A 22,717-nucleotide genomic window follows, 5' to 3' on the forward strand; every position below is an offset into this window, starting at 1 on the left:
CTTTTATATTATTAATTGTATAGAAGTTGAGAAAAAATGTTGGAAGCTAAGATTGATGATCGTATGACTACGTGAATGCAAAGAATCCAATTTGATCACGTTAACACATTGTGAGTGTAATATGTATTAGAATATCAAACCAACATGTCAATCTCACATCGTTACTAACGTGCAACATAATTAATTTCTAATAATAAAAAATTGGCAATACATAAATGCGAAAAAATTGTTAGATTTTGAAAATATGTGGTTAAATGTATAATAAATCTATGAGGGACCAAAATTTTACATAATCATGAAACTATAAAAATTAGAAGATGATTTAAATCTTATACCTTTTTATATGAAATAGCCATAAAAAAATTATTTACAATATGATAACTCAACTTAATCCAATTAAATTTGTGTCAAATTATTGAGTTAGATTAAAAAAATAAAAATAACTAAATCTAATTAAATTAATTTGAAAATTTACTCAACTCTAATCAACTCAAGTATTTATATCTCCATTAGACACAAATCACAAGGTGATTAAATAATGCTTGAGTTGGTATAAACCCCTTACCTAAATTCGATTCATATGAAATTGTGGACAAAACAATTTATTCACCAAAACACATGTAAACTTATCAAAAAAATATTAGTCACGTCACAAGTTTTAATATTTAATCGTTAATTGGTGGGAAATTGCTCTTTGAAAAACAAAATGGTGGGAAATTTGTAACCAGAAATTGGATGCTGCATCCTACATTATAGTTGAGACTTTTGAACTAAAATCCTGCAGTAGGGTTTATACTCATTCACGCAAACCCTAATCCCAAATGCTTTCCTTCTCTGTTTCTGGTTTCCCTCCATTCCCACTTCGCAGGGCATATCCAAGAAGAGTAAGTGCAAGCTTTGACATTGACACCCCACAAGACCCCAATTCAGTCAACCCTAATGGCTCGAATGCTAAATTTGAAGAAGAAGAAGAAGAATTTCGAAAGGGAAAGGAGAGAGGGAGAGTGATAGGTGGTGGTGGGGTTTTCATTGGAAGGAAGAAGAAGGCGGGGAAGGAGAAAGTTCAATGGGTTTGCTGCAATTGTGGGTACAGTGCAGGGCAATGGTGGGGCATGTGTCGATCATGCAGTGTATCTGGCACTATGAAAGAAGCCAAATTTAGTGATGCTGATACTGTGGTTAGTGGGTTTTCAGTTTTGGAGGATGGTGTTGTGGGGTCTTGGCTACCGCAACAGGAAGGTGAAATGCGCCCCTTGAGATTGACAGAGGTAAACAAGGGACTTGATCATCACCATTGGAGAATTCCTCTGTGAGTCTCTCTCTTCTCTTCCTGATAATTATGTACTGCAACCAATTTTTGTGGGTCACACTTATCTCATTAATGATTTTATCTCCTAATTTAAATATGAGATCCACAAAAATTGGTGATTTTTAAGAAATTTCAATCAATCACAGGGAGAGTGTAGGAAAGAGAGTATGAGTGAGAGTGTAGGAAAGAGAGTATGAGTGAGAGTGTGGCTAACATTTGTCTTCATGTTATGAGGGTATCCTATATTCCTATTTTTTATGATACTGGACACCTAGTATCTATATACACCTATAGAGAGAAATGTAAATGTCACAGGTAATATATCAGTCTACTGTTTTAATTATGAAAAAAAATATCCTCTTCATAAGTATTTTAAAGCATTACCATCTGGTAATGATCTGAAGAACTCAGTAGTCAGTACATACATTATAGTGTGTGAGAGAATCTTCACATGAACCTTCACTTTAGATCTCATGGTAAATGTGGTGTCTTTTTCAAGTGTTATACTGTGTAGCTTGCTTTGATCTCAGGTCTGGTCCATTTGGAGATGAAGTTTCCAGAGTGTTTGGTGGTGGTCTTGTACCAGGTTCTTCTATTCTGACTGTAGAGATTAATTACTGCTCTAATTAATTTATGCTTAGCTTTGCACAAATTTTTTGGACTGGGAGCCTCATGCACTGGATCACCCCTTTTTGCTCAAACATTTTGTCTTGATCTTGTTTGAAATAAATAGTATATTTGATGGGTGTGGACTAGTTCAAAGAGTTGCAACTTTTGGGGATTTATCTCGGCGAATGGATAGTCATTATTGCTATATAATTTATGGATTTTGGTGTGTTTTTTGGTCTTTGTATGATCCTGAATTCTCATATGAATGTTTCCAGCTAATTGTCTAATAAGTTATCATATCATTCTAAAGTCAACTGCACTAGAAGCCTTGCTACCAAGTGCATTGAATGGCTAACTTTGTTTATAACTCTGGGTTTGAAGGCTCATTGACTTTAATTGGTGGTGATCCTGGTGTTGGGAAGAGTACTTTGTTGTTGCAGGTACGAATTATGCTGGGATGGTGAAACTGGATTTAGATGGTTAACTTTTTTTGTAGACTTGGTCAGCGCTGACTAACATTTGTTTTAATTTTAACATTTGAATTGGAAGATAGCTGCAATTATTGCAAAAGGTGACAGTGATGGTGAAGCATGTCCAGTTGTATATGTCTCTGGTGAAGAGGTTTGCTTTTAGCAAATATTTTACTAGTTTTAAAATTTGAAAGTTATTGATATTCTAAATTGCTGAAAAGCTCATAGGGATTATAAAAATCTTACTCATATTACTTGTGCTTTATATGATTGAAAAATAATAAAATTTGATGTTAATATGCAGAAAATTACCGGTAAGCCTTATTTCAATACTGTCAACCTCTTGTTTCCCTCATGCATTAATGTTCTATTATTCACCTTTGATTTCATATGACAGAGTGTTGAGCAAATTGGTAACAGAGCAGATCGCCTTAGGATTGAATCAGATATTTATTTATATTCAAGTAATGATGTTGAGGTGCTAGTTTTTTCTTGCGCTATTACTTTTTTTTACATGAATTTTAACGAATTATAGTATGTTATTTCTATCAGTAAGTATGCTTGGCTTAAAATGTTATTCTTGATAATTAATTGGCTGCAGCATTGTATAGAAGTCTAAGCAATTATATTTTTAAAAATTGTTTATGGTTTCAGGACATACTGAAGAAAGTACAGTATCTCTCCCCTGGGGCTCTTATTGTTGATTCGATACAAACTGTTTATTTAAAAGGAATAATGGGAAGTCCTGGAGGGATTATGCAGGTGGGGAATCTATTCTCAATTTCCAAATTAGCTTGTGCTTTCCTAGTTAAGAACTTATGATCATAGCCAGATGAAGTCATTATTTTTTATTATAGAAGGCCAATAGTCATGGTGTAGTAATCTTCTGTTGCTTTAAATTAGTTAATTTAGTCTACTTTTTTATGCCACACCTTTGTATTTGAAGTTCGTTAATAAGACAAATTAAATTCTTACAAAAAAAATAAAAATGCATCAGCTATACCTTTTTGGCTGTGAAATGAAATGCTTTGTTCCATGGTGCATGACATTCAATGAGTGTGAGACAGGTGAAAGAATGTACTTCAGCTTTACTGCGATTTGCGAAGAAGACAAACATCCCAGTTCTTTTGGTGAGCATACATACATCAATCAATTTTATGAAGTATACCTTTTAGATGAATTTAGTGATTGTACTTAAGTGGGCGAATTATTTATCTATTTATGCATTGTAACATTTTTCATGATATATACTTATTAAAAGGCCTTTGAATTGCTGACATTCATGACCACAGTGGTACTTCTGTTTTTTTTTTTTTAAAGTTTGTTTTACCTTTTTGTTCTGTATTTCAGATTGGACATGTGACAAAATCTGGAGACATTGCAGGACCTCGTGTCTTGGAGCATATTGTTGATGTTGTTTTGTATATGGAAGTTGGTATCTTGTTACAATTATTTTTTTCTTTGAATAGTTGGTAAAGCTGATTTGTGCTTATTGTTATACTTTCTACTACTTGTCATGTTTCTTGGGTTTCTATTCCCTTTTAGATATGTATGTTATTGCTCGTGGCTCTTAAATCTGTTGAGCCTTTATCTGACACATTACTGAATATGTGTCATTCATATATCTTTTGTGCATTATGGCGTTGCAAATCTACATGATTTTCTGGTAGCTTATGCTTTTAGCAGTATTACTATTTACTAGTACATTGTTCAATACCAATTTACTTTCATAGAAAACCTTATTTTTTAATTGTGCTTTTGCAGCTTTGTGATAACAGGTGCAACTGTGCAAGTATCAATTATTAGTGTTAGGACTTAGGAAAGCAAGTAAAAACGAAAAATTGAAAAATCACAATAAACAGTAACTAAAAGTATGAGATGAAGTGAACAATAATAATATTACACTACAAAAGTGCTCTATTCTTAGTGATCAAGACAAGTATCACTGTCTATAATATTTTAAATAATTCTGAAATTTGGTTTAATACTTCAATTGCAGGACATGGTTCTTCATATTCCCTTTTCAAAATTAGTTTTGCTATATTTTTAAACTAAAATTTGGAAGTTTTGTATGTATGTATGTAACACCTTGCATATGTTGTTCATGATACTTATAGTTGGCCTTTGTCAACTACTGTATCTTTCCTATGCTAACTGTTTGTTTTAATGCTCAGGGTGAGAAGTACTCTTCTCATCGTATGCTTCGAGCTGTGAAAAACCGATTTGGATCTGCTGATGAGGTATGCCACTATAATTATATTATTGATCTAGTATGCCTTGATATTAATTGCTTTATTTCTATCAATACTTTCTATAAACTAACTGAATGCAATATATAATATTTTTAATAGTGTGTACTGACAATTGCTTCTTCTGGGGTCTGTGTCTGTTTTCACCATTCAGCTGTTCCCAATTTTGTCTACCTATGCTCGTCAATGACTCGTTTTGTGTAACTATTTTAGTAAGTTGGTATTGTTGTAGAACTGCGGTATGGTAACATGCAATGAATGATATGCCGTGTAAAGGATTAAAACATTACATTTTAATGGATTTTACTTGTGCTTCATCTCTCAATTTAACAACATATATAAGTGGCTTCCTTGTGTATTAGACTATTATGTCTGTTGCTTAAACTTATTTGGTTTGAGCTTATTTACTCTCTAATTATTTGATCTGGAAAAAAAATTATGTTTGATCTGTATGGTCTTGTATTTATTTGGTCAGCTTGGGGTTTTTGAGATGTCACATTCAGGACTTCAGGCTGTTTCAAATGCCAGTGAAATGTTTCTCAGTGAACAGCTCCTGGATTCAGAAATATTAGCTGGACTAGCTGTTGCTGTAATCATGGATGGGTCCCGGACATTCCTTATTGAAATTCAGGTATTTGCTTTTGTGCTTTCATTATATTACATATTTTAAGTTGTCAAGCGCGGTATGAATTTCCTAATATATTTGGTAGTTCTGTTTTGACTTTTGAGAAACATCACCACGGTCACCCTTGTCATCAATCATGACATTTTGCAAATTGCAAGCCATTCTAAGAAATCATAATGCTTACAGAACACTGGGTTCAGTATGTGCCAGCAATGCAGTGTTTGCATTCTTGGAATTTTGGTTCAAATATAATACGTGGTGTTTAGGTTAAATTGTCATTCTCTACTTTCCATCTTAGTACTGTCTGGTGGAACTTATATTGGGTTGAACCCTAAGTGCTAATCACAATGTGATGATGTAGCTATGTTGGAAATCTCCAATTATACTTCTCAATTGCCATTGTCCTGTACTCATTTTTTTTCTCTGTTATTTCTTTCGTAGTCAAATGAAGCAATGGGTAAATGCTCTTCTTTCTTGAAAGAAATCAAAGTTATGAATGTTTACAATGTCTAATTTGTAGTAAATCCAGACGAGTTTTTACTGAAATCTTCTGATCAACTTGCCATGCCAATGAAGAAAGCTACTAGGAACACACTATATTCTGCATCCTTTGACTTTTTTTTTCCTACTCTGACATCCTTCAAAAGAATTATTAAGCTAATTCCAGTTGTATTTTGCAGGCACTTTGTCTTTCTGGTTCAACAGGTTCAAGGCAAGTTAATGGGATCCAACAAAAAAGAGCTGATATGATCATATCTGTGAGTTAATGTCTCCTTTTTGTTAGTATTTTTATTACTGCTTTTATATCATATGCTAGTTTTTAATATTCTCTCTGTTCTTAATGGAAAGTGAATAAAAAAGATCTTGATAGGTTTTGTTTTTCTCATTAAAAGTATAACCTGCCGTATTGAAATGAATGGTATAAAGTTGTTCTTGACCATCAGTCATTCCGTTGAACCACAGGTTCTTATAAAGCAAGCAGGTCTTCGTCTCCAAGAACATGTAAGCTGATTTATTAATATGATATCATGTCAATGTTGAAATTTTCACAGAATTAAATCCGCTGAATAAACAAATAAAAAAATAGTGGGAATATAGAAAAATAGTGCCTACTTCACTGTGAGTGTGCTCTGCATCTTTCTTTTTGAGAATTTAGAATTTCAATGAATTTCATTGACAACGAACAAAAATATTCACATCTGGCTTCTCTATCTTATTTTTGCTTGATCCTCTGGAGTTTTCCTGCAAAACTGTGTGAGTTAACTTATCATTTATAACACTCGGCCATCACATCACTTAACTGTGTAACCAGTTATCAAGTCCATTGCCTGTTTGGTGCTTATAATATCACCAGCAGATATGTTTTAATTTTTATATTTGTATTGATTGTATTCTATTTCCTTGTCTTGCCTTTATACAACAGGCTGTATTTTTGAATGTTGTTAGTGGATTGGCACTGACTGAGACTGCAGGAGATCTAGCTATAGCAGCAGCAATTTGCAGCAGGTTTTTGTTTTGATTTTTTTTTCCTAAATGATGTAAATTTTGTTAATCTGACAATGATCATTGTCTTCTGAGGATTGGGGAGGGTATTGTTGACCATTTCATGCACCTTGTTTGGACAAGTGAATTTTGTTCCCTATACGGTCATTTTTTTTGGTACATAAAAATTTAGGGGGACCGTACAGTCATATGTTCCAATATACTGTTATTAGATTTTAATCTTAATTACGTATGTTGTCTTTCCCCCTTTTCCAGTTGCTTGGAAATCCCTATTCCAAATGACATTGCATTCATTGGTGAAATTGGCCTTGGTGGTGAGCTTCGCATGGTGAGCATGTTCTTTAATATGTTAATGTTGCTTTTATGGCATTTTAAGGTCAATTTAGAGTCTTCAGTTGCATAAAGTTGTGCTTAATACAATGTTAAATTCAATGATAAAATGTTGCATCATGTACCCATAGATAAAAGCTTTTTCTCGCTGATAAAAAAAAAAAAAAAGATAAAAGCTTTTCTTTGTGGGATTACTCATTTGCCCGTTAGATCTCGTACCCGGTTTCTTCTGTGTTACCTTAAGATTTCTAAATAGTGATAATGCTGTAAAGATATTGTGGTCTTGAACTCTTGTTATATTATGTGATGATATGCAGGTTCCTAGAATGGAGAAAAGGGTATATACCGTTGCGAAATTGGGTTACAGAATGTGTATAGTACCCAAGGTGGCTGAAAAAGCTTTGGGAACCGAAGGTTTAGAAAAGATGGAAGTTGTTGGTTGCAGGAATCTGAAAGAGGTTATTAACACTGTATTCCTTAATATAATGAGGAGGTAGTAATTGCTCAGATAACATATTTGCGTCACGTAAAGTATGACTAGTTATTTTGTATATGTAAAAAATATATAAAATATGTAATATATTTAAATTAACTTTTGTTAGAGGCTGAGTTCAGTTTCCTTTCTTGTTTCTTTTTCCCATGTAAATATATTGAAGAGTAGTCCTCTTCAGTCTTCACAGAACTATTTGCTCTATGTGCTTATTAATAATAAATAAAAAATGTAGTGTGCTTTCAGGCTTTCAGCTTTAAATCTTCATCTCTGAATCCAATTCCCTTTAAAACTTTTGAAATACTTACAAAATATCAAGCACACCCCTAGAGGGGTTGTTTATGCGAGTTGCTTAAAAATAAGATGCGATGTTGGAGCATTTTACGTAGCGTTTCTCATACAAGCGCAACGTTTTTTTAATTTTTTTATCAATATCAATTAAAAAAAAGTATTTCCTAGGCCAAGAATCAGTAGAAAAATAAGAAAAATTAAAGTGAATTTTAAAGTGGCATTGTAAAATAAGCAACTCATTTAATTAAAGCACTGATGCTCTTGAATTGATTCATGAGTTAACACTAAACAAGTGCAGGTAAAAAGAAAACACTAACAAGCAGCTGGTTTAATGAGATGACAGTGGTTTCAAGAAGCTAGGTTGATTGGTTGAAGACAGTAACCTTGCCCACATGCGGTCAGTTATAACAACCTTCTTCTCAATCTCATTTATCCGCTGCACATTACAAAACAAGTTCAATTTACAATTGCACAAGATTACCAGTTTTCAATTTCAATGGATAACATTAAAGAATAAAGACAGCAGAAAAATGCATAAAATATTACATAACATCATCATCAACCAGAACCACAAATTAAATAGAATGAAATATCAGCAGGTTTTTTAACTACTTTAAAAATCATATCTACATAGTTGATAGTGTAAATAATGTACCAAAAATTAATCTCTATTTAATATTTACACATATAAGATCAAATAATTACTTAGTGTGCTTAATTGTTAATAACTACTCTGTCTCTTTAATTCTCAGTACCAGTTTGGTATGGATAAAAAAAAGTGAAAATTTCATGGGCCAGTTTTCATTACAATTTTTCTAAAAAAGAAACTTGACCATATTTATAAAATTCTTTTGCTCCCAGTTTTACCCATATAAACCAATTTGATGCTTATGCATAATAATCCTGAGAGTTTGGCCCCAAACAAAAGGAAAAAAAATTACAAGCATAGCTCCATGTGTGTTTTTACTTCCTTTTACAGTGTTGATTGAAATACAACCAAACACTAGTGACGCTATAGCAAACAGATTTAGGCTGTTTGTTTTACCATTTCATTATGTGGGCACACATTTCAAAGTACCATTTTGTGACAAACATCAAATTGTTACTTATCCTTGAACATCCATTTGGGGGGTGTTGAACCAAAAAAACAAACACACGTGCTAGACTAAATGTTATGAAAATTAGCCTGATAATTGATCCGGTTGAAATAGTGAATCAATGGATCAAAAGTTGTACCGATGGGTCACTTATTGGCTCGATATATATATAACAACTAATAAAATGTGATCAATTCATATTTTTATTTCAAAATAAATTTACCGTAATGATCAAATTATAAATATTATATAATTAATTAATTATTATTATAACTTAATCTTTGGATATTATCATTAAATTATCAAAGAAATTTTTATTTTCTAGGATTAAATACAAAAATTGTCAAATGACCATAAGAAAATCTAGTCAAAATGTATAAAACACATAAATATTAAATTATACTATGATCAATATGATAATAGTTAGTTATTATATATTATTATTAAGATAAAAAAATAATATTATGAACATATTATATATTATTCAATAATTAGCTACTAACAATTTAACATGTTATAAAAAATGTAAAAGAATAAAAAATATTTTTTTTATTTTATTTAAAAAAAAAACTCATCAACCGGGTAAAATCAAGCCAACTTGGTCGGGGTCACCAAATTTGTCCAAACTCAGCCAAATTGAGTTGATTACATTTTCAGTCCAATAGCTTAGATGGACCGCCTTGATAATTGGATCCCGATTGAATCGGTTCGATCAGTCCAATTTTTATAACTATGACTAGACTAGAACTAGAATTAACAATGACTTACATAAAATGGAATATAAGCATGTTTGCCATTGACCGCGCCAGCTGCGAAGCCCGTGTATCCAGCCATTGCACCATGAACAGCACTTTGAGCAAGGAGAGTGCAATATACATTATCAGATGCAATACTTGGAACAGCTCGGATCATGTAGGTGGGATCTATCACACAAAATTTTTTTCAATTGGTTAGAATATTTACTTTATACAGGTAACACTCTCATTTGCACCAGTAGAAAGAATAGAGCTCACCAATGTACTTCAGAGTTATATCCATCTTTCGACTTTTTGTGAAGTGGTCCTACAACAGAAATAAATAAATAAGCATATAAACTTGTTACTACGAAAAATGAAAAAGAAAAAATGAAGATAGTATAATAGGCCAATTGCTAGAATGTAGTTTGAGAGCAGATGTTGTCAAAGTGAGACTACTAAAGAAGTTGTGAAATAAAGATATCCAGACATAGCAGTTGAAATAATTTTACATATCAATGTAGCTAGTATTATCAACAAATTCTAAATTTGATCTAGTTACATGTGTTTTTTTTTTATTCAGATTCTTGGAAGTAACATACTTCAAAATTATTAACCATAGTGCAAGAAAAACAAGTTGTTAGATAAAAAAATACATACTTCAGGAGCATTATTCCTGACGTTTTACCTTAATCTTCTGTGATAACCACAGACCGACATCTAGAAATAACTTGTTGCCAGAAGCATCCTGCTTATTTGTAGCAGATAGGCTTTCCGAAATAAGCTCATGACCTGCACCTTCAGCTATTACTATAACCATATGCCCGTTTTCTGCAAGTCTTTTCCTGATGAACTCAAAGAGTCCACCTGGACCATCAAGGTAAAAAGGTGACTCTGGAATTAAGCAACAATCCACGTCTCGGCTTGCTAGAGTTGCATACATAGATATAAACCCTGTATGATTAGGTAATGTCAAATAACCATAACAACTCATACTACAAAAGAAGGAAATGCTAAGATTAACAGATTATGGTAAAAGTGCAGCTGAGCTGATTCCAAAGGAAGGATAGTCCCCTGGTGTTGTTGGAAGGTATTGGAATTGAAATGTTATTTAGATAAGGCTCCTCTAAAGTGAGTTTTTCTTTAAAGTTCGCAAGAAGGGGTGTATCCACCCATGATTGAATTAAAAAAGTATTGTGGTCTTGAACCTTAAGATTTAAGTGTGGATACACCTTACTCACATTAGAGACAAACTAACTTTGGGGGAATTTTAGAAAAGACAAGATCTAAATGTTACTTACATGGACAAAAATAGAAAAAACACCGATATTCTAGAAAGATGTTGCAATTTGCAAAAATGAGAAATGTTTGAAACAGTTGAAAAATCATGGAGGTACAATCTTGCAAGATCACTAAAGGGTAAGTGTTTGTCAAAATGGATGGCTATGAAACAACTAAAACCAGATCTTTCAGTCACCAAAGATGTCACTAGGCATGAAAATAACCAAAGATGACAGCAGCTTACAAGTCATCTTTCAGATCTTCTACTCTATATAGCTAGCATAAGGTTAAGCTTGTATTGTAAATTACGAAATATAAATGATACTTACCACTGTGACGACCCATTAGTTTGACAATACCGATACCATTCTCAGTGCTTTCTGCTTCCACATGAGCAGCATTTATGGCTCGTTGTGCCTCTTCAACAGCAGTGTCAAAACCGAATGACTTATCGATAACCTGATTCAGGTACAACATGGTTAATTAGGTGACTGTTTAAAAGTATATCGTTGTTTTTACATTCTCATCAAAGTAGCTTCTATTGTAAGGCTTCGGATGTCCAATTCAAGCATGCTTACCGGGATGTCATTATCAACAGATTCTGGAATTCCAACCACTGAAACTTTCAAGCCACGTTTTCTAATTTCCTGTGTGCAAATAACAAAACCTTAATTGCCTAAAAAAATCAACTTTCTGCATAGCAGCATTTGAACAATTACCTCAAAAATCACAGAAGCCCCTCTCTGAGTTCCATCTCCTCCAAGTATGTAAACCTGATTAATTCCCCGATGCTGGATGCTATCAACAATCTTTAAGGTATCATTGCCTCCTTCTCCTTGTGAGGTACCAAGGATGGTTCCACCACGTTTGTGGATGTCATTCACAACCTTTGGTGTCAATGGAATTGTATTGCGAGAATAAAAACCACTATACCCTTCCTGCATACAATTGAATTGAGGTACCAAGGATGGTTCCAACACAATGAAAATGTTCATGAAAATTTTCAAATGAAAATGCTAATTAATCTGTCTGTTAGAAATAAAGAAGGTACTTAGAGTGATTGGTACCTCTATTCCCAGTACTTTGTGCACCCCATACATATGGTATAACCCACAAACTATTTCCCTGATCACTGTATTTACACCAGGGCAAAGACCTCCACAAGTGACAATACAAGCATACACATCCTCGGACTCGAAATATACCTGGGAAACATTCAATTCATTGCTGTCTGTCACCCCATAAATCACACACAACATTGTGGCCAGCCAAACAAAACAAAACAAACCAACCTTCTGACGCGGCCCAGCACGGCGAAAATGAGTCTCTCTTGGGCTATTCTTATGTACAACTACCTGGACACTGAATTAACAATTCAGGAACACTGTAATGAAAGAGAGAACAACAACAACAACAACTTGCCTTTTGCGCAATAGTATCATCCACATCAACAGAATGCTCCCTGGTGATGCATAAACCAATAAAAATTATCACAGATTGAATTACCACACCAATGTGCAAATTCACAACATAGAAAAACCAACCCCAGGAAGAATTAATTCAAACTTCAATTTTAATACAACATGTTAGTAACGTACTCAACAACTGAATAGGAAGGATTGTCTTGCAATGGATTACGATATGTCTGCATGATGAACAACAAAAAAGAATCAGAGGTCAGAACATGTTTGTAATCAATGGAAGATATACAAACTCATACAAAAAAGCAACACACAGTAGTGTCTTTCTTTCTCCTCAAAGTTTTTTTTAGCAAATAAAAGAGAAGCATTTGGAGAAGAAGAGGTTACAGTGAGGTGAGGGATGTAGTTAGATAGATGAGGGACATCTTCAAGGACATAGCCAGCATTTCCAGTGATGATGTTGTGTTCAGAATTGGACATGGTGATGATGGTGGAAATGGAATCAGAGAAAGTAGAATTTGTTGTGTGTTGGAGAGAACTCAGAGCAAACGAATCTGGTTGAAACAGAAGATGAAATGGAAGAGTTCCATTGAGGGGGTGATGTGTTTGTTTATGGCCGTTGATGATGAATCCGACGGCCAAAGACACACGTGGTTTGATTCACCTTAACATACATACGTGTACTAGTTAGTCCAACGTTTGTCTGTCGAACACAGAAGACAAGAGAATGCTAGAAATAGACAAACATGAATGGTAGGGTCCAATGTGTTTTGGAACATAAACGTATTGCACAAATCACATGTATCTCATTTTTTTGCAAGGCAAAATATGATACTATTATTAATATCAGTCCAAAGCACAAGTGGTGCCCGGAAATCACATATATCTCATGATCACTCATTTTGCTTACAATTTTTTTGTATGTTGAACAAGAGACAATTCTTCATCTCTTAACCTTATCTTTACATTTACCTCAAAAAAAAAAAAAAAAAACTTATCTTTACATGAAAAAAAGAGGCTTGTTCGAATCAGATTTTATTTAGTTTTTTTTAAAAAAAAAATATGTTTATAAATTGTATTTAAAAGTGAGTTTAGAATTTTTTTTTTTTATTTGCATGATAAAATAATATGGACTTTTTTACCCATAAGGAGCTGATTTTTTTCAATTTTTTCAAATGGGATCAGTTTTAAATAATTTTTCAAAAGGGATAAGACATGACAATGAGATAGAAATCATAACATCATAACGATTTCGTATTTTTTTCAATTAAAGTTGTATAATTATTTACAATTTTAATTAATTTTTTTTTCTTTTACGACTTTAAAGTCATATTTTTTTTTATTTTTACGACTTTAAAGTCGTAAAAGCTTTTTTTATGACTTTGAAGTCGTAAAACCTTTTTTTCTAATAAAATTGTTTATGTGTAAATTTTTTTTGTAAAATTTTTATTTTTTTAGTTATTTTATTTTGTTTTCTAATTTTTTAAAATTGTAAAAAAATTATTTATTTAAATGTCAAATAAATAATTTTAATTTTACTTATTAATAGTTTTATTTAATATGGTGTATATTTTTTATAGTTTTATTTTATATGTTATTAATTTATTTTAATGTTTTATTATTTAAAATATATTATATATTTTTAATATTGTTTTATTAAAATGTTTTTGTTTATTCAAAATTTAGATAATCTATTAATAAAAATACATACTAAAATTAAAAGGAGATACTAAAAATTTGAAACACTTTAATTTAAAAATGGATGACATTTAAATGAAAATTACATTTTTTTGTAATTAATAATGAGATGATGTTCACAATGATTCCTAGATATGCCATCTTTTGTCTTATTGGGTTGGATTTGTTTACGTCCTCTTGTTCCATGAACTTTACCCCTCTTCAAGGATGCTTACGTGTAATTATGTATTGTTGGTGAGGAACATGATCACCATCATTATCATCATCATCATTATTGTTGGTATTGTTATAATTATCATTCTCCTCATTTTTTATGACCCATGTCATCATGCATGCATTTTAGTAGGTAATGATAGACGATAAGAAGAGCTCAATGGTGATAGATTATATGAAGATGGTGGAGTGTTGAAAGTGGAACCAAATCTTTGTGAGGATCCATCAAAAACATTTGAGATAGAAGGAACTTGAGATAAGTATTGAGACAAATGATGAAAATTTTAATGATTGAAAACTTTGTTGACCTCCTTGACATCGAGGAAAGACTGCTTCTTGATGATGTGCTTGTGATAGATGGTGTTGGGACATATCAAATAGATTATCTAAATTTTAAATAAACAAATACATTTAAATAAAACAATATTAAACATATATAATATATTTTAAATAATAAAACATTAAAATAAATTAATAACATATAATATAAAATCATAAAAAATATACACCATATTAAATAAAATTATTAATAAGTAAAATTAAAATTAGTTATTTGAAATTTAAATAAATAATTTTTTTACAATTTTAAAAAATTTGAAAAAAAAATAAAATAACCATAAAAAAAATTAAAACTTTTATAAAAAAACTTTAAACTTAAAAAATTTTATTAAAAAAAAGGTTTTACTACTTCAAAGTCATAAAAAAAAAAAGTGGTTACTACTTTAAAGTCGTAAAAAAAATTAACTGAAATCATAAATAATTTTACAATTTCAGTAAAAAAAATACAAATTTGTAATAAGTATTACGATTTTTAACTTAAAATTGCATCACCTGACGACTTATCCTTTTTAGGAGATTATTTAAAATCGTCCCCCATTTAGAAAAAAAAAAAAAAACAGTCCCTTATCGGTAAAAAAAAAGGCAATAATATGCATAAGTATAAGTATATTTTATAAGTGTTAAAAATAACACCAACATGGTGTGTTATGGCTTTTCCTTAAACATGTGGTTAGATATTTCATTCATAGGTTTGTGTGTATGAAATATCATCTATTAAATGACGTCAATTCCATAAATAAATGTTTATATCTTGAAGGATTAATCGTTAACTTTCAATCAAGAAAATCCTTTATTTGAAAGGGCAATCATGAATATCCTAGCCACCCAAGAAAAAGTTAAAAGTATCATACTTAAAATTAATTTCACTAAAATGGTAAAAAAAAAAAAGTTTCTCTATTCACTATAGTAGTAAGCATAAAATTGATCTAATTAAAAATAAATTATTATCATGCGCACAAGTTACCTTTTTTAATTGTAATCAAATTAATGATACAAAAGTTAATTGATTAACACATATTAATTGTAATCAAATAAATTATAATCAATTATTTGTAATCAAATCAATAAAAAAAAACTACCCTTTTAATCAAATATTTTGAAAATATCAGAACATAAATATTATTCAGTTTCATAACATAAAACATAAATATGATTTCATTGTACATTATTAAATGAAATCATATTCTCGTTGTAATTAATGGAAGCGAAAAAATCAAGTGACAGAGATATGATTCTTTTTTACAATTTGAACAGCAAAATCATATTTTTTATAAGGGTATTTTCAGAATAAAAAAATGGAACACGTAGAGTGAAAATAGCAATTGAGGACGTGAGAATAACAATTCCCTACAGCTAAAATTGTCCATTTGAAAGGATTGTGATGCTCAACTTTACTGGGCCAGATTCTAAAAGCCTGAATAACTCCAGTCCAGTACTTCTTGGTCTTGATAATTATATTTATTTTGATTAAAATAAAAATTATTGACCAATTCCAAATTAATCTGATTCTCTATTGTGCGTTGCCCTGCTTCAGCTTCAGCTTCATAGGGCTTGTTGGCGGTGTCAGAATCAGAAGAACACAAAGCTCACTGAATCGAAGCCCTTCATTTTGATTTTCTTCCTCGTCACTGCGCATCATGTACAGAGTTGCAGCTTCATCATTCAGAAGGCATCTCAAGGTCACTACTAACACTATCATATCATCCTTTTTTTTCATTCCAATATTAATGTTTTGGATCTTACCCTGATAACAAAATTTGATTTTGATCGGTAAAAAATGTTTCTTTATTGATTTTCTTGGAAATTAGTTTGGTGGGTAGGAAGATTGGAGCCCCTTTTATGATTCATTGTATGAAATTGAAATTAAATCCCACGCAATCGGTTTTTCTAATTCCTAGATTGTTTTGTCATGTTACAATTGACTGTTTTGTTATTCACATAAAAAAATTAGGGTGGCATTCAATGGTGTAATGGAATATTCTTTTTTGTGGTGAATGCTGCTGCTGCTGCTGTTTGTGTGATTTTGTGTGATGAAACCATGTGATTAGGGCCATGGAGGTAACTTGGGATCCATTAGGTTTTCAACTTCGGCCGCGGTAGCTGCAAGGACTTCATCTGGTGGTTTGTTTAGCTGGCTTACTGGAGAGCGTTCTAGTGCTCTTCCTCCTCTTGACATACCCCTTGGTGGCGTTGCTCTCCCAGATTCACTTCCAGATTTCGTCGAACAAAGCAAGACCAAGATCACAACACTCTCCAATGGACTCAAAATTGCATCAGAGACCTCGCCTGTATGTGCATCTTTCTTGTTTATCGGTGTCTTGATATCTTTCATTGACAATGTTACTATATGATTTAATTTAACTCTATGCCAATTCTTCTAGTTTTTTTTTTTTTTTTGCCGTCTTGATGTGTTCCATGAGAATGTTACTGTATGTGCATGTTTCTAGTTATTTGGTGTCTTGATGTGTTCAATGGCAATGTTACTGTAAGACTTAACTGTATGTTTTTAGTTTTTTGGCATCTTGATATGTTCAACAATGACAACGTGATTTATGATTTAGCTGTATGTGCATGCTTGTAATTTTTTGGTGTCTTGATATGTTCAATGACAATGTTACTGTAAGATTTAATGTTGCATTTGGGGGTTTTGGCTAGCATATTGATTTTTCCCCCATTTTTGTTGTTAATTAGAACCCTGCAGCTTCAATTGGGTTATATCTTGACTGTGGTTCCATCTATGAGACGCCATTTTCAAGCGGGGCTTCACACTTGCTAGAGCGAATGGCTTTCAAAAGCACAACAAACCGTAGTCACTTTCGCATTGTAAGGGAAGTAGAAGCAATTGGTGGTAATGTAGGAGCCTCAGCCTCTCGGGAGCAAATGGGTTATACATTTGATGCCTTAAAGACCTATGTTCCACAAATGGTTGAATTACTGGTTGACTGTGTAAGGCACCCAGCCTTCTTGGATTGGGAAGTCAATGAAGAGGTATTTATTTTTTCAAGTTTCTCTTTTCTCCGGGACTGATCTTGTCATTCTTAGGTCAGCAAGCTCATTCATCATTTTCTTCAGCAACTGGGCTGGCTTTTCTCTGTCTGTTTTATGATCTACAGTTGGATGGACAAACAATTACACACATTCTTTTATAGAAAAAATATGGCCACTGTCTAGTGGGTTAATTCTTGGTTGAAAAAAAAAAGTGAAAGTAAAACACCAGTGTCTCTTTACAGTAATATATAGGATATTCCTTTCCTATAAATATAGCTACACTTTAATCACCTCCAACAAAGTATATGAAAGATAGACAAAGTTATTCAGTATTTTTCTTTATTTACATATTCTACCCTTCTAAGATCTAACTATACTAACTCATTTTGACTGCTAAATTATTATTATTTTTTTGCCCTGACTTCCTTTCAGTATTATATTTTGATTTTCGTTTCCCCTTTGTGGATTGTGAAGCTGATACAAACCTTGGGAGAACCACATTGCAATAGCAGAAAATCTAGCCTAACCATTAAGGTGGCAAGGCTATATAAAATATAAATCCCATATTAAAATCACATACCCCCAATGTGTAACTTATTCCCATAGCTTTCAATTAAATCCTAGCATTCCATCTAGCTTTGCAGCCCTGACACCCATGCATATGATTGGAAGGCTTTGATACCAATTGATATGAACCTTGCGAGAACCAGAACCACACCATGAAAACTAATCATTGTGGTGGGAGAAACCAAGGACGTATAAAACCCATGATGGAATCCCATACTTTTTAAGCATTTTAATCAAGTCCCATGCCTTGCAATTGGATCCTAATAGAGACTCAAAGGAGTCTTGCTAAAAGTTTGTCATTCTCATTTTGATTGCATAGTATTCTTTGTTGATGGCTGATATAGCGTTCCTTGTGAACATGTTGAACCATAGCTTCGGAAAGTAAAAGCAGAGCTTGGAGAACTCTCTAACAATCCCCAGGGCTTGCTTTTGGAAGCAATTCACTCTGCTGGTTATTCTGGTGCATTGGCTTATCCTCTTTTGGCTCCTGAAGCAGCACTAAACAGATTGGATGGCCCCAGTTTAGAGGAATTTGTTGCTGTAAGATCTGTTATCCTTTCTGTTACTACATAAATCCTACTGGTATTAATTTATGCAACACTTGTAATTTTGACTGTTTTTTCTTTCTGTTTTCCCCTTGCAATGTGAGAATCTAATTGTTGCTGGATGTGAAAAATCAGGAGAATTACACAGCACCTAGAATGGTACTTGCAGCATCTGGGGTTGAGCACGAAGAGCTTCTATCTATTGCTGAGCCACTTCTCTCTGATCTACCAAAGGTTCCCTGTCCTGAAGAACCAAAGTCTGTCTATGTCGGGGGTGATTTTCGTCGTCATGGTGAAGGGGTGTGTATAAGTTTACATACATATTTGCATTTTCTTGTATCTCATTCTCTTCATGTATCCCCTTCTAAGAAATATTATTATTTACCTTCTATGATATGTTGCAAGGGCAGGGTACACATGTTGCTATTGCTTTTGAAGTGCCTGGTGGCTGGCAAAAGGAGAAAGATGCTATTGTTTTGACTGTTTTACAGGTACACATTTTGTGTCTGAGTGTGATAGAAATACCATGCTTTGGTTTTTTCGTCCTTACTTTTGTTGCTCAAAAAAGTATGTACAAAATGATTGAATGGAACTAATAATTCTTGAATCATGCAGATGCTTATGGGAGGAGGTGGGTCATTCTCAGCAGGGGGGCCTGGAAAAGGGATGCACTCAAGGCTATGTATGTTTTACCTATACTTTCTTGTCTGCTGTTTAGTTTGGACAGCTATGTGCTTTAACGTTGTCATTATCTTCAATTAAATTCTCCATCTGAGGTGTAAAGCTTATCTGGCTAATGTGAACTTCACCTTCCTTCATCATTTTAGTTTCATACATACTCAACTCTAATATTTTAACTTGTTTTGCGTGTACTACTGAATCCAGATCTTAATGTGCTGAATGAATATCAGCAGATTCAATCTTTTTCTGCATTCAACAGTATCTTCAATAATACAGGACTGTTTGGCATTTATGCAAGCACTGTAAGCAAACACTCGTCATTGTTTCTAGACATTCCTTTACACAAAATATAGTTTTGAATATAGATATGATTTTCCTTCTTTTTCCCCCTTTGAAAGGCTGGATTATTATGTCTAGGGGAACAAGTTCCCTTATATTATGCAATGCTGATAAAAGCTAGATAGCCTAGACTTAAAATGTGCTTATTAGTTGAAGACAAAGTTGCCATGATGAATGTTGATCAGAGTGTATGGCTAGTTTGAGGATTCTATGTGGCTTGCCGATGACCTTTCAATTGTTACTCATGAATTATGATTGTAAAAATAAATCACTTTTAGTGCATGTTTGGGAGAACATTTTTTAGAGGGGATAATAGCTTTTTTTATAAAAAAAAAATTCTTAGGAAACTGCTGAAAATAAGTGATTACTTCTTCATATAAGCTAAACCATAATAGTTGCTGCTTAATATGTTATGCTGAGGTTTACACATTCAAATTTGTGGATGTAGAGCCCTGATTTTGTGCCAAAAACTGTTGATATAGCAGCCAAAGAACTAATAGCAATTGCTTCCCCTGGACAAGGTTTTACATCTCTCCTGTTTCTGCAGTATTTTAGTTGGAATCTTTATTTGTGCAAAATTGAACTAGAACTTCTTGCAATGACAGTTACACAGGTACAGCTTGACCGAGCCAAAAAATCCACAAAGTCTGCAGTTCTAATGAATCTGGAATCTAGAGTATGCTCTTGCCTTCTTTAATAATTAATACATAACTTGTGATGGGTTAAATACTTTGAAAGTTTGTCTTACATTTAGACTCCTTTGTTTATGCATCGTTCCAGGGGTATCAATTTTTTCAAATTCTATTAGTCTTCATTCTTCAATAATGTTAGGAACTGATGATATTAGACTCAGTACTTACAAAAAAGCTTACATTCACTTCATCCCAAAGATATGAGTGGGGGCTCAAACCTACAGCATGCGAGACCCCATTTTGCCCCCACTTGACCAACCCCTTGGGTTCACTGCTTCCCTTTATACACTTCCTCACCTCTCATTACCATGGTTTTATCACTTTTTTTTTCTGTTTTCCTTTGAACATGTCCACCTCAAACACAATTTTCATGTCTAGCTTAGTCAGGGCCTCCTTTCCACCTGAAACTTTGAAAGCTCTTAAAAAAGTATGTGAATATAACATCATTGCATGTTTCTGCCTTGTGATTCTTTTTTTATCTTACATACTTAAATGAAAAGTGGGTCTGGTTAGATTTCATTTGGATCTCATTTTCTTAAAATAATCATTTTTTTTTTTGCAGATGATTGCATCAGAAGATATAGGGAGGCAGATTTTGACTTATGGAGAAAGGTAAACCATCAATCTCAAAAGACCTTGAAAATTTTCTTTTCATTTATATCCTATTGCTTCAACCTTGTCTGACTTTATGAATATACTCTATTCACAAGCTATAATTCTTGAATGGAAGTGTAATTCTTTGTAAATTGCAATGTTACCCTTTTCAGGAAGCCTGTGGAACAGTTCTTGAAGGCTGTAGATGAAATCACGTTGAATGATATCACTAAAATTGCTCAAAAGATTATTTCCTCACCTTTGACCATGGCATCATATGGGGATGGTAATAAGTTTTTCCTTTCAAGAATTTCTTTACTGATTGATAACTCTAGTCTTAACTGAGAAAAACATTATTTCTTTCTTTTGTGACAGTCATGAATGTGCCAAGTTATGAATCTGTTAACAGCAAGTTCCATGCAAAATGAAATTGCATGTGATCCACCAGCTCATTATATTTTCTGGATCACAAGCATGCCTACTTCAAATTTTCGAGAGCAATATACACCGAATCAGCAATGCTGAAAATAAATCCCAGAGAAGTTTTTGTGCGGACCTGAGGAACCATTTATTCTGGTTCCATGTTTTTTTTAATTTTTTTTTATATAACGATTTGCCTTAGTGTATTAGGTGCATGGTCTCATGACTAATGCTCACCTCAATTTTTTATTTATGAATTAATTTTCTCAACAGAGCACAAAAGCCAACCCACGCATGAATAGTTAAAGAAATTGCAAGTAATATACTCATCAATCAAATATAATTTTCTAACATGTTCTACTATTTGGATATATTTATGTAGGGTTTATAAAATATTAAATAGAATTCATTAAATAGGTGGTGGATCTTGTATCATTTTGTAGGGACTATTCTATCAATTTTATTAGTTTTTCTAAAAAATGAACAAATGTTTGGCCTATTTTTTTAATGTTTTTAAAAATAATTTGTGTATAGAAGCTTTAAACATGTAATATCAAAACTATTATATCCAAAGTTGTACTCTTTTTTTTTTGAGATAAAGTTGTAGTCGTTTTTTGCAATCTGCCTAATTTGGGTGGTAAGAAAAAGATGATTTTATAAAATTATATCAAATTATTCTTATTTATACATTTTAAATTTGTATTAAGAATATGTCATTGTGTATATGTCCATTTACCAACCACTTTTATTGTACTCTGAAGGGTCTTCCTGATTATCGCTATGGAGGACTCAGCTTTGTCAGACACAGACTTCACTTTTGTACTATGCTTGTAAAACTTGTTAAATATTAATGAATAGAATAGTACGAATTAATATAGAAAGTAGGCCAGACACAATCACTATAGAAGTAAAGTATACTCCTACTAATCTTTACATTAATCCTCTTACAAATTTCTTATTATTATTTAAAAAATATTAAGCGAAAAAATAAAATATGTAATGTCTTAAAATTATAAAATGTAATACTTAAAATAAAAAATAATAAAAGAATGTTATAGAATAATTTATTTTTTTACAATGATTATAGTGGAATTTGAATCAATCTTATGCATATTATTCCAACCCTCCACAACTAAGTCAATTATGATGAATTATTATTTTTTTCAGATTATTCTTTTTAGATTTTGTCACCTACTTACTAATCCCATATGCTTATTGTAATTTTCATTTAA

General features: G+C 32.4%; 3 protein-coding genes across 5 annotated transcripts; 2 read left to right on the top strand and 1 right to left on the bottom strand.

Annotated features, from left to right (window-relative positions):
* Positions 1–693: 693 nt before the first annotated feature.
* LOC100794165 (DNA repair protein RadA) lies at positions 694–7,696 on the top strand. Of its 3 annotated transcripts, none has more exons than XM_006585498.3 (15): positions 694–1,309; positions 1,840–1,895; positions 2,300–2,358; positions 2,468–2,539; positions 2,786–2,866; positions 3,043–3,150; positions 3,456–3,518; positions 3,739–3,819; positions 4,563–4,628; positions 5,128–5,268; positions 5,943–6,020; positions 6,226–6,264; positions 6,686–6,768; positions 7,021–7,093; positions 7,413–7,696. In XM_006585498.3, the coding sequence occupies exons 1-15, from the start codon at positions 822–824 to the stop codon at positions 7,590–7,592; spliced, it is 1,668 nt and encodes a 555-aa protein (XP_006585561.1). In that variant the 5' UTR covers positions 694–821; the 3' UTR covers positions 7,593–7,696. The 3 variants fall into 3 exon arrangements, with proteins under 3 accessions (XP_006585561.1, XP_003531642.1, XP_006585562.1); XM_003531594.5 differs by having other exon boundaries at positions 695–1,309; positions 5,113–5,268; XM_006585499.4 differs by lacking the exon at positions 694–1,309 and adding an exon at positions 1,426–1,624 and having other exon boundaries at positions 5,113–5,268.
* A 403-nt stretch (positions 7,697–8,099) lies between these two features.
* On the bottom strand, positions 8,100–13,120 carry LOC100782166 (ATP-dependent 6-phosphofructokinase 3). Its single transcript, XM_003532987.5, has 12 exons — positions 12,797–13,120; positions 12,587–12,633; positions 12,411–12,450; positions 12,281–12,343; positions 12,056–12,193; positions 11,708–11,926; positions 11,567–11,635; positions 11,318–11,447; positions 10,396–10,661; positions 9,987–10,035; positions 9,742–9,896; positions 8,100–8,312 (listed from the first exon to the last, which is right to left on the bottom strand). The coding sequence occupies exons 1-12, from the start codon at positions 12,887–12,889 to the stop codon at positions 8,205–8,207; spliced, it is 1,377 nt and encodes a 458-aa protein (XP_003533035.1). The 5' UTR covers positions 12,890–13,120; the 3' UTR covers positions 8,100–8,204.
* A 3,019-nt stretch (positions 13,121–16,139) lies between these two features.
* LOC100794691 (mitochondrial-processing peptidase subunit alpha) lies at positions 16,140–21,757 on the top strand. Its single transcript, XM_003531595.5, has 13 exons — positions 16,140–16,338; positions 16,708–16,947; positions 17,351–17,647; positions 18,587–18,754; positions 18,895–19,059; positions 19,170–19,250; positions 19,375–19,441; positions 19,645–19,742; positions 20,228–20,300; positions 20,385–20,455; positions 21,034–21,083; positions 21,239–21,351; positions 21,441–21,757. The coding sequence occupies exons 1-13, from the start codon at positions 16,297–16,299 to the stop codon at positions 21,491–21,493; spliced, it is 1,518 nt and encodes a 505-aa protein (XP_003531643.1). The 5' UTR covers positions 16,140–16,296; the 3' UTR covers positions 21,494–21,757.
* Positions 21,758–22,717: the final 960 nt, after the last annotated feature.

Source organism: Glycine max, chromosome 8 (genome assembly GCF_000004515.6).
Source record: "Glycine max cultivar Williams 82 chromosome 8, Glycine_max_v4.0, whole genome shotgun sequence".
Taxonomy (NCBI): domain Eukaryota; kingdom Viridiplantae; phylum Streptophyta; class Magnoliopsida; order Fabales; family Fabaceae; genus Glycine; species Glycine max.

Bases quoted from the DNA above. Each gene is read 5' to 3' on its own strand.
- LOC100794165 (XM_003531594.5), top strand. From the start codon at position 822: ATGCTTTCCTTCTCTGTTTCTGGTTTCCCTCCATTCCCACTTCGCAGG. The intron at 3,820-4,562 runs GTTGGTATCTTG...TTTAATGCTCAG, and splicing joins ATGTTGTTTTGTATATGGAA to GGTGAGAAGTACTCTTCTCA. The intron at 7,094-7,412 runs GTGAGCATGTTC...GATGATATGCAG, and splicing joins TTGGTGGTGAGCTTCGCATG to GTTCCTAGAATGGAGAAAAG.
- LOC100782166 (XM_003532987.5), bottom strand. From the start codon at position 12,889: ATGTCCAATTCTGAACACAACATCATCACTGGAAATGCTGGCTATGTC. The intron at 11,448-11,566 runs GTAAGCATGCTT...TACCTGAATCAG, and splicing joins CTGTTGATAATGACATCCCG to GTTATCGATAAGTCATTCGG. The intron at 10,662-11,317 runs GTAAGTATCATT...CTAATCATACAG, and splicing joins ACTAATGGGTCGTCACAGTG to GGTTTATATCTATGTATGCA.
- LOC100794691 (XM_003531595.5), top strand. From the start codon at position 16,297: ATGTACAGAGTTGCAGCTTCATCATTCAGAAGGCATCTCAAG. The intron at 17,648-18,586 runs GTATTTATTTTT...GTTGAACCATAG, and splicing joins ATTGGGAAGTCAATGAAGAG to CTTCGGAAAGTAAAAGCAGA. The intron at 20,301-20,384 runs GTTTTACATCTC...TTGCAATGACAG, and splicing joins AATTGCTTCCCCTGGACAAG to TTACACAGGTACAGCTTGAC.